At 35.7% G+C, this 11,017-nt stretch overlaps 2 protein-coding genes across 3 annotated transcripts in view; one reads left to right on the top strand and one right to left on the bottom strand.

The window, feature by feature from the left end:
• The window catches only part of LOC110442477 (TBC1 domain family member 20-like), a 20,084-nt gene extending 9,417 nt beyond the window's left edge, over positions 1 to 10,667 (bottom strand). Inside the window, exons 1-3 of the mRNA XM_021486113.1 lie at positions 10,497 to 10,667; positions 9,403 to 9,582; positions 6,760 to 6,840 (exon numbers count right to left, since the gene is read on the bottom strand). Coding sequence (XP_021341788.1) covers positions 6,760 to 6,840; positions 9,403 to 9,582; positions 10,497 to 10,566 — 331 coding nt within the window. The 5' untranslated portion in view covers positions 10,567 to 10,667. The remainder of the gene's footprint in view (positions 1 to 6,759; positions 6,841 to 9,402; positions 9,583 to 10,496) is intronic.
• LOC110442476 (diacylglycerol O-acyltransferase 1-like) overlaps positions 10,525 to 11,017 on the top strand; it is a 22,803-nt gene continuing 22,310 nt past the window's right edge. Inside the window, exons 1-2 of one of the 2 annotated variants that reach the window (XM_021486111.1) lie at positions 10,525 to 10,599; positions 10,882 to 11,007. In XM_021486111.1, coding sequence (XP_021341786.1) covers positions 10,904 to 11,007 — 104 coding nt within the window. In that variant the 5' untranslated portion in view covers positions 10,525 to 10,599; positions 10,882 to 10,903. Of the gene's footprint in view, positions 10,600 to 10,867; positions 11,008 to 11,017 lie in introns of those variants that run through there. The other variant, XM_021486112.1, reaches the window with a different exon arrangement.

Below are 11,017 nucleotides of genomic sequence, written 5' to 3'. Positions count from 1 at the left end.
CCCCCCACAAATGTTGCACTGTTATTCAAACAATGTAACCTCCTTCCACCTACTCTATCATCACACTGCCATTCAAATATTGTAACACCATCCCCTCACTATATGGACACTTCCATTCAAAAACAATAACACATCCCTCCCTCCCTTCACACCATCGCACTCTTATTCAAATACTGCAACAACCCTTCCCACCCCCTAAACTATTGCACAGTTAGTTATTCAAATACTGCAACCCCTCTCATCCCCCCTCCGTACCATCACACTGCCATTCATTCAAATACTGTAATCTCTTCCCCCATACCATTGCAATGCTATTCAAACACTATCAATCCCTGCTCCCACCCATGCCATTAATTACACTGCTATTGAATAATATAAAACTTCCTCATACTAGCTCACTAGCTGCTGTTAAAATATGGTCAGGTCTCACACAACTAACCACAGCAAGTACATAGCCAGAGATCGCCAACTGTAAGTTTTAAAATTATACTGTGCATGTAAATATAGACATAGAAATACCCACACTGTAGATAAAGTTATAAATGACTGAGTGGCCTTGAAAGCAGAAAAGTACTGGTGCATGTACTCTATACAGATGTCGGTAACCAGTATTCTGAACTGTCTAGACTAACCGTCAATTCAAGGTCGAAAGAAGCCAGTTGTCAGCAATACCGACCATACACAATCAAGGGAGCTCTGAACAACAGAATACTTAAATCAAGGTCAGCCATCAATGATCACCAAACTTAACAAATATTTATATAAATATTTGGAAAAGATGTATGACATTGGTATATGGGTGTCATGAAGTGAAAAGCAAGATATTTTAATATCTTTAGCTTTAATAAAGCCTTCATGGTTCTTAGAAGATCTGGTTGATTTGTAATTCATTTGATCTTTGTGAATTCGATCTTGAAGAATGCAGACCATAGGGTCATTATTTTAATAGTAGGCAACATCTCAAATTTTATGACTTCAGGTAGGCTTTGTAGTTCGTTAAAAGATGTTTTTGAAAGTGTTTGACATACTTGATCAATGTGACTTTCACTGTATATGTCAAGGTACCAGTAATTTATTTCAACAAAATACATAGCTTTTAGCTCAGCAAGCTACAGACCAAATATTGTAATTGTTCAGTAGAATGTTTTTTAAAAGTTGATAACATATTTATAACCCCTGTGACCTTCAAAGAAAAACAAAGAAATTCATTTGATCATAATTTAAGGCCTTTCGCCCAAGCAAATGACAGGCAATATGAAATGGTTCTACATTGTAGCTATAGGCCTGATTAAGGTCTTCCATAGTTTTAAAAGATCCACAAATTTTATGCTTCATCATAAATAATAACAGTACTTTTACATCACTATTTGCAACAGGTTAAGATAACTTTATTATGTAAAACTTACTTGAATTACCTGGTAATGTTTCAATATCAGTTACTTATTTGTCAATAGATCATGTTGACCGATTTTAATATTCCCATGGCAACCAATGACCAGCAGCTGAGAGTACTGAAGTATTTCAAATGGTTTAAGTTGGAGCATAAGTCACTTTGAACAAATGATCCCTTTATAAACAAGAGTTCCCCCCGTCAGATGTCGAATGAGCAGTTTGACACAAAGGGCCATAAGTGCATAAAGTTATTGCGCAGAAATTGTGTTCCGACAATTCTACAATGTTCCAACAATTCTTCAAAAGGCCGTAAGTCCGTAAATTATGGCTTAAGTTTGAAATGAATTCATTCAAAATTTCTCAAATTATTGAGCGGAAACTGTTTCGGCAATTCTACAAAGGGCCATAACTCCCTTCATAACAGGCAGATAATGGTTATCGAACTTGTGCAAGCTTTCATGGCAATGAACCTTCCTACCAAGTTTAAAATGAATCCAATACTCAAGTTATTGAGCGGAAACTAACGTGTGCCCGCCCGCCCGCCCGCCCGCCCGCCCGCGTGAAAACATAATACGTCCCGTCATTCGACGGGCGCATAAAAAGTTGAAAATGTATCAATTGAACGCTCATATCATTTGCAAACATGTAATTTAGTTGGCTTCAAAATGATCTAGTAAGTCAATTATTGCCTAATATTCAGGTATAAGACAAATATCTGTAGAGTAGAGAGGTTTAAAGTGTTTGCAAATGATCACACATTTGCTTTGATAATCATGATAATATTGATATTGCATAGAGTAAGCTAAAAACCAGTACCGGGGTAATATAACAATGTCATTTGTTATTATGATTTACAAAGGCCAACTTCACATTCAAAATCATAGTCACATTAAGGATCCCTGTCACACTACACTGTGGTTTTTCGTACACACAGTAACTTCCCTTCAGTTTGTTTTGGATATAACAGTAGCACAGTTTTGCCAGGACACTTTTGTTGACCAGGTAGCTCAATTGGTTAGAGTGACATGTACAACAATTTGAAGTCAATGGGTTGAAATCCTGGTCTAGATGCTGAACTTTTACGCTCAGAACACTTTTTGTTGATAGTGTTTGACTTATTCAATCTTTATTTTTTTCATTTATGTCACACAATAATGGCCTTTTGTTTCAGAAATAATTTATGAAAGCTGTAGTCATGCTTGAAAAAACAGTTGTCAATGCCCTGTTACATTTTCACAGTGGTACAGGGATCCTTAAGTAGATACGTTAACATTTGACTTGAGTACTGTTTGGAAATGTTCCAAAATCTATATGCTCACTAACTATTTCCCTTGTTGTGTAACACATGGACAGATAACAAGCTCAAGGTTATACTATCAGCAGACTGTCCTTATCTGACCTCTGGTTACTATAAACTGGACCACCAGGCTAGGTGTAGGACTTACATGGTTATAAATACTTGTAACAAGGGATTATTTACACCTGAGCGATACAACATGACCAGGAAACATGTAATAACTACTCACAGCCTAGTCAAACACTTGTCATGTTAAGATCAGTGTCCTAAATCAAGAACTTCATAATATTGTAAGCGTACTTGTTTATTAAACGCACTCAAACTTTAGTGCTTTTTCATATTTGAACAGATTAGCACATTGCTGTAATGAAGTGGCGTGCCCACAAAATATGCAACAGAAAACAATATACAGGAACTCCTACTAGTGCAGTCAGAATTAATCACATTATCTAAAGCGTGAAAAGTGCTGAAATAAGGCTACCACTAAAATATAAACATTTACAGTACATCGTTTGTGCTTTGGTGAATTAAAGCTGTATTTAATTTGACAGCTTATTAAAATGTTCAAAGTTCAGACAATGATGAAAGACATCCTAAAATCTAACTTTTAAGCTTAAATTAATTTGCTGTCAACGACATTAATTTCCGAAGCAGCAGAAAATGATACATTGTAAGTTTCTTTTTGTAAATTGAATGATCACGAGTATGATGACATAATACTTTTTTCGGTCAAAATATAATTACGACATCAAAAAGAATCTTCTATTAATTAAATCTTCGATTTGAAATAAAGAGCGGAGCAAGTTTTTCCATTAATATATTGTTTATTGAGTAAAACTGCAGATATCTAAGTTGTAACGATTAAGAAAATTGGCCAGAAATTTGGGACAATTGTTTTAAAGAACATCAGAAAGACTTTGATCAAAGCCATGGAACAGCAATTTTTCGCTAGAAATACAAGGAAGACATCAGAAAGACATTGATCGAAGCCATGGAACAGCAAGTTTTCATTAGAAACACAAGGAAAACGTCAGAAATCAGCCATTTCAGACCATGTTTACAAACACAGCCACATCAAAGACTGGAACAACTCCAAAGTGCTTGAAAGAAGGACAACTGGAAAAAAAATCCATTTGTATTAAGAGGGAATGTGAATCAATAAACAGAGACGAGGGGCACCAGCTGAGTCTTTGGTTGGATGTAATGTCTCAATATTGTTCTGACAGCTGGCTATACTGACTTGGCACATTGTGGCTAGGTGAGTTGTTTTCAGCAGTTTAGAATCAAGACACCATTAAAACAAAGGGGAACTGGTACCTGTTCATGGCACAAAAACTCAGTCAAATGGTTTTGATTTAGATAAGCACACACTGTTATCCAACTAGTATTATTTTTAAACTGTTGCACCCTAGTTATAGACAAGTCCTAGTTATAGACAACTGGTAGTTATAGAGAGTTAGTAGATATAGACAGGTAATAGTTATAAACATGTGGTATTAATTAACAGGTAGGAGGTACAGATAAGTGGTAGTAATAGACAGGTGATAGTTATAGACAGGTAAGAGTTATTAACAGGTGGTAGTAATAGTTAGGTGATAGTTATAAACATGTGGTGTTATTTAACAGGTAGGAGTTACAAATAGGTGGTGAAGTTTAGTAATAGACAGTTGATAGTTATAGACAGCTAGGTAAGTAGCTATTGAACAAGAAGCCCAATGGGCCTGCATCGCTCACCTGGTATTAATCTCACACTTGTAATCTTAAAAGTGGACTAAAATACAGCTACAGGCAGAATATCAGTGTTTGATTCATAAGAACCTATTAAAAGATTTAAACATATGACTCCTGTGACGTGGGATGTCGAAAAAGGCAATTAGGTTTAAAGTGGGTCAAGGTCATTCATTTGAACAAACTTGGTAGCCCTTCATCACAGCATGCTACATCCCCAATTTCAGTACCCTGAGCATTTTGGTTATTGAGGAGAAGTCGTTTGAAGATTTTAAGACATTTGACCCCTGTGACTTTGAAAGTTGGTGAAGGTCATTCATTTGAACAAACAAGGCAGTCCTTCATCCCAGCATCCTACAGGCCCAATATCAGTACCCTGGGCCTTTTGGTTATTGAGAAGAAGTCGCTTGAAGATTTTAAGACATTTGACCCCTGTGACCTTGAAAGTGGGTCAAGATCATTCGTTTGAACAAACTTGGTAGCCCTTCATCCCAGCATCCTACAGGCCCAATATCATCAGCCTAGGACTCTTTGTTATTCAGAAGAAGTTGTTTAAAGTAAAAAGTTGATGCCGGACGGACGACAGACGGACGGACGGACAGATGCCGCACCATGCCATAAGCTCACATAAGCTAAGGTGAGCTAAAAATGATAGCTATAGACCATTGGTAGATATAGACAGGGGGTAGTAACATACAGGTGGTGGTTATAGACAGGTGTTAGTAACATACAGGTGGTGGTTATAGACAGGTGGTATAACATAAAGGTGTTAGTTATAGACAGGTGGTAGTAACATAAAGGTGTTAGTTATAGACAGGTGTTAGTAATATACAGGTGGTAGTTAAAGACAGGTGTTAGTAACATACAGGTGGTAGTAATTGATGGTCAGGAGTTATAAACAGGTGGTAGTTATAGACAGGTGATTGTAACAGACAGGTGGTAGTACCAGGTAATTGACAGTCAGAAGTTATAGCAAGGTGGTAGATATAGACAGGTGGTAGTTATAGACAGGTGGTAGTAATAGACAGGTGGTAGTTATTAACAGGTAGGAGTTATAGACTTGATATAAAACCCTGATAATGAGCTTCATATATATTCACCTCAATTTCTGGATGTGTGATACGACCTTGAATCTACATGAATGATATCATGGACCTTCCTTGTCTAGACAGGTTGTTCAGTATCAGATAACATAACAGTTTATTTAACGCCAAATAAAAGTACAAACAATACAATTTGGATTGTATTAGATCTGTAAGAAGAAGACCAGACTAATTGAGGGGGACAGCACTTTAAGGAACTGTCATTAAGGTGTATAAATCTCTTAAGTCTGAAATCATTACATTCAAATAGTGAAACAAATATTCACCCTGACCACTACACCTACTAAAAATATATCACGGTCATAGCAATCATAGCTTGCCCTGCATGTGGTGTTGATAATGTATAAAAATAAATATGAAGATTTTTTAACCTTGTGATAACCATCTATGGTTTTTAACGAGTATTCCATTGAAGTTAACGTTCTGTTCTAGGTATATGTACCAGAGGTAATTATTTTTCCAATGCCTCCGCTAGGGGTCGCACCCGAAGGAAAATTATCCTTAGCTGCATTGGTAGGAAGTGGTTATTATTTTACCCAAGTGACTTATACTCCCCCTTCAAGAGAGAACTTGTCCCAAGTATTTTGTGGATCTGTTTCTTACAAAATATCACAGAGACGTCTAGTAAGGACAGAGAGACAGAAGTAGCACAGGAGAAGGAGAAAGACTGTAATTGGTATGTCCGATGTGGCAGTCTAATTGCAATTGGTCAGCTTTAACAGTCAATATAACATGTACATTATAACACAGGCCCAGTACAACATGTACATTATAACACAGGCCCAGTACAATATGTACATTATAACACAGGCCAAGTACAATATGTACATTATAACACAGGCCCAGTACAACATGACCAGAACACTTTACTTACATGACTTATTTTACATCACATACAAGTCACAGGCCACAAGCAATACAGAACAAAAACTTCAAGTACGGACTGACAGAACTCATCCCTAAATAAAAGATACACAAGTACAAAAAGCACATATAAATACAATATACACTCAGTGGCCATATGTATTCACAAACTACAGGGTACCAAAATAAATGTTACTGAATTTATTGATAGGTAAGGGGAAACTGTTGTAAAGGAGACTAAAATGTTGACAGTTGGTGGAGGTGATTAACAATATCTGTCCCAATTCCTTGTATTTTGAATACACTTCTTTGCTGTCATCGTGACAAACTCTGGCAGACATTAGTCTCAAAGACAGCTAAGTAATCAACACCAACCTGGAGGGAACCTTTTTAGTGTTCTGTTGACATCTAAGACGACTTGATTGTAATCTCTGTGGCCATACAGTATTTCCTTGTCTGTAAATACAACACAAATAAATTATACTCTGACGCCATACAGTATTTCCTTGTCTGTAAATACAGCATACACTCTCTATAGTCAGTGGCCATACAGTATTTCCTTGTCTGTAAATACAGCATACACTATCTATAATCTGTGGCCATACGGTATTTCCTTGTCTGTAAATACAACACAAATAAATTATACTCTGACGCCATACAGTATTTCCTTGTCTGTAAATACAGCATACACTCTCTATAATCTGTGGCCATACGGTATTTCCTTGTCTGTAAATACAACATACACTCTCTATAGTCTGTGGCCATACAGTATTTCCTTGTCTGTAAATACAACATATACTCTCTATACTCTGTGGCCATACAGTATTTCCTTGTCTGTAAATACAGCATACACTCTCTATACTCTGTGGCCATTCAGTATTTCCTTGTCTGTAAATACAGCATACACTCTCTATAGTCAGTGGCCATACAGTATTTCCTTGTCTGTAAATACAGCATACACTCTCTATAGTCTGTGGCCATACAGTATGTCCTTGTCTGTAAATACAACATATACTCTCTATATTCTGTGGCCATACAGTATTTCCTTGTCTGTAAATACAGCATACACTCTCTATAGTCTGTGGCCATACAGTATTTCCTTGTCTGTAAATACAACATATACTCTCTATACTCTGTGGCCATATAGTATGTCCTTGTCTGTAAATACAACATAAATAAATTATACTCTGTGGCCATACAGTATTTCCTTGTCTGTAAATACAACACAAATAAATTATACTCTGTGGCCATACAGTATTTCCTTGTCTGTAAATACAGCATACCCTCTCTATACTGTGGCCATATAGTATCAGGTTTTTTTTTTGTCCGTACATACAACATACACAAATGATACACAGTGACCATATGATATTTCCTTGTATCTTAATACAATATACACTCTCTATACTCTGTGGCCATACACTATTTCTTTGTCTGTAAATACAGCATACATACTATATTCAGTGGTGATACATTATTTCCTTATCTGTCAATACAACATAAAAAAAAAATACTCTATAGCCGTATAGTATATCCAAGCTAGTCTGTGAATACAATTTAAACTAAAAAACTTGTTTTTGTGAACAAAACATATGTCTCCCCTTATTAGCCAATCGACAAATATACTTCAGTATAAAAAATTAACAAAGGGCCATATCTCTTTATATAGTGGGTCATGAAACACGAATTTAGAATGCGACACTCCTCTTCCCAAGATACATAACTAAAGCAAGTTTAGTCAATGTCGGTGAAACAACATGGAAGTTTTGCTGTGGACAAACTTTGGTATTAAAAATAAACAAAGGGCCATAACTCTGGAGCACGAGACCTGATTTCACTGCGAGAGATTCTGCCTTTCCAAGATACATAAATATGGCAAGTTTGGTCAACATACCGTAAAAACCCATGTAATTTGCACACCTATGTAATTTGCGCAGGTATTTTTTGAGGCTGAAAATCCCCACAAAAGCTTCTACTCGAGTATTTTGTGCACCAAAAAAAAAAAAAATGGAAAAAAAAACCACTTGGGATTCTTTGGATTTTTGTAATTTGTTTATTATTAGTAAGTTCATAAGTAGGTGAAATAACATGGTACTTATGCTCCCGACAAACTATTTAAAATAAACAAAGGGCCATAACTCTGTATATAGTGGGGCATGTGACCTAATTCTAGTACACTTCACACCTTCTGTGGGTGATGCAGGTATACTTGAAGTTTGATTAAGATATTTTCAGTATTTTCTTGTCTGGCAATAAAATGAACACAATGATACTCAGTGGTCATATATTTCACTTCCTGTAATTTTGATATACAAAAACTACACTCTTTGGTAAAACAATTAACATTTTTTTTAAATACATTCACCTCAGTGAACAGGGTTTTCCACATTGAGGACATATTTTTCTATTTATCTCTCTGAGAACAGGTAGCATTATGATATCACAATGACAACAAAAATTACAATAAGATCACATAATGTTATAGCTTGGCACATTTAACAGAAAGTATTCTAACAACATCAATAATTCTGGATGGGAGAAATATAATCATTCCCCACAGTGATTTAGGAACCAGTGTCTTAAGATGTGATTTTGTTTCATTAATAAACATTGACATGCCAATGGTATACAATTTCATATTTAGAGTACTTGCCTCCGTGTTGATTTTGAATATTCTAATTGCCTGACCTATATTTTCATAGTAAAATGTTAAAAAAATCAGTAGCTCTTGGAGCTGGGCTTATGGAATTGTACACCTCTACATACAGAAAATATTGATCTGTCTGGAATGAAACTAAATAAGATTTCAATAATCTTCAAGGAATCAAGTGACATTACAAAGTTTATTCTGTCTAAATCTATTAAAACTATGGTATGATTTATAATTAAATACAGTTCAATCAAGATATTGTCTCAGAAAATATTATACGAAAATCCTTGTCTTTCAATACTTGGCATATATGGGAATAGTAAAACTTGGACAGTTCCCACAGTAAAATATTACACTGGAAAGGTTACCTGGCTTTGGTGGAATGTTATCCACATCTACGCCCAAAAGTTTTGGCCACGCCTTTTTACGGATATCATCACTGAGAAGTCCTCCCCACATGATTGCAAGGTTCTTGAGCTGCCTGGTGTCAACTGGGCTAGCATCCATAGCTTTTTGGATGAGCTTGATTTTGTGGCGTCTGTTGAAAGCTATTTACAAAAGCAGTTTTTACTTTGAGTAAGTGGAACTATATTTAAACATTCCCAGGGTTTCTTTACAAACATTATCAAGGTACGAAATAAGTATACACAGTGTAGCAGATTCCAACAACAGATTTTGTTAATGAGTGTAGCTGTCATCTTACGCTGATGGGGATGCTTAGCTTGGTCAAAGAGAAGAGCAGACAGAAGTTGTGTTTATATTGAGGAAAAAAATCATAGGTGTTCAAAAACCTTTATTCTTTTCTGCAATTTATTTGTTGCATCCAAAATCTACATTATATTATTAAATTAAAAAAACACACAGATTTAGCAGAAATTTGACTTGTAGTTGTAAATATTAGACATCCATCTAAATGACTATAGATCTAGTTATCTGCTACCCTGCTTTGTAAAGGGACAAATTCTTACAGTTGTAGTGACACCTAGAATTTTTAACGTTCATGGTAAGATTTTTTTTGTGCTTAGATCCAAATCTTTGCCACCAGGATACAAAATTATTGTAATTAGCTATAGCCAATGTTATTGTTAGATTCTCATCCGAAATCAATTTCAGATTCATTCAAAATTGAAATGTTCGGTAGCAGCTAATAAAATCTGCTACATTTACCAACGAACATATGGTTTAGTATATAGGCCTTCTCTAGTTTTCAGAGTTTTTTATAGAGTGTAAATTAATTAAGACTTCCCGGCTTCTCAATGTGTGGCAGAAAGAAGAACAAATCATGGTCGAGATCTAAAACAGACCCACTGCCTCCCACAGTTAAGATATTACTAAATTATAACTTCAGTTAAACGTCATGTGGCAAATGACTCGGGAGATCGTGTCAGCTGCATGCTCTGACAGCTGACCAACGCCTGGATGACTGGGGTTACACAGTACTGTTACTGATAATTTATCTTACATTTACAGCCATCGTCTTCTGTCTTTTTATCAGCGTCATGCTTGGTGTCGGTGCTGTCTAATGTACCCATTCCAATGAAGAGAGTTAAACATATCTGACTAAAGTACAGTTAATTTACTTGATTTGTCATATTTTCTAATGGAACGTTTACGTTACATGGCTTCGTAGCAGACAGCTTGTCGCTTATATCGATAAAAACAATTACAATTATATATTTTTTCATTTGTAATTTTTATATTTTACCTATAGAATGTAAGACTGTTAATATTAAATTTAAAAATTGAATTTTAACGTTCAATCTGGCGTCGTTTGTGATCAAGGAAAGCATCCAACAATAATATTTTTGAGAGTTTATTTTTGTATGTTTGAAGCGATTTGTTTACAGGCCACTTACTTCCGGGGACAAGATGGCAAGTCCAAAGACGAGAATGCGCCGGACAATTAGTTGTAACCAAGTAGAGGATATGAATAAAAATGAAGTAAAAGAAAGATCGAATCAACCAGATAAACCGTGAGTTTAT

The sequence above is a fragment of the Mizuhopecten yessoensis genome, unplaced genomic scaffold, assembly GCF_002113885.1.
Source record: "Mizuhopecten yessoensis strain PY_sf001 unplaced genomic scaffold, ASM211388v2 scaffold716271, whole genome shotgun sequence".
Lineage (NCBI taxonomy): Eukaryota > Metazoa > Mollusca > Bivalvia > Pectinida > Pectinidae > Mizuhopecten > Mizuhopecten yessoensis.
Note: the sequence above shows the minus strand (reverse complement) of the source record. Positions and strands in the feature narration are given on the sequence as shown.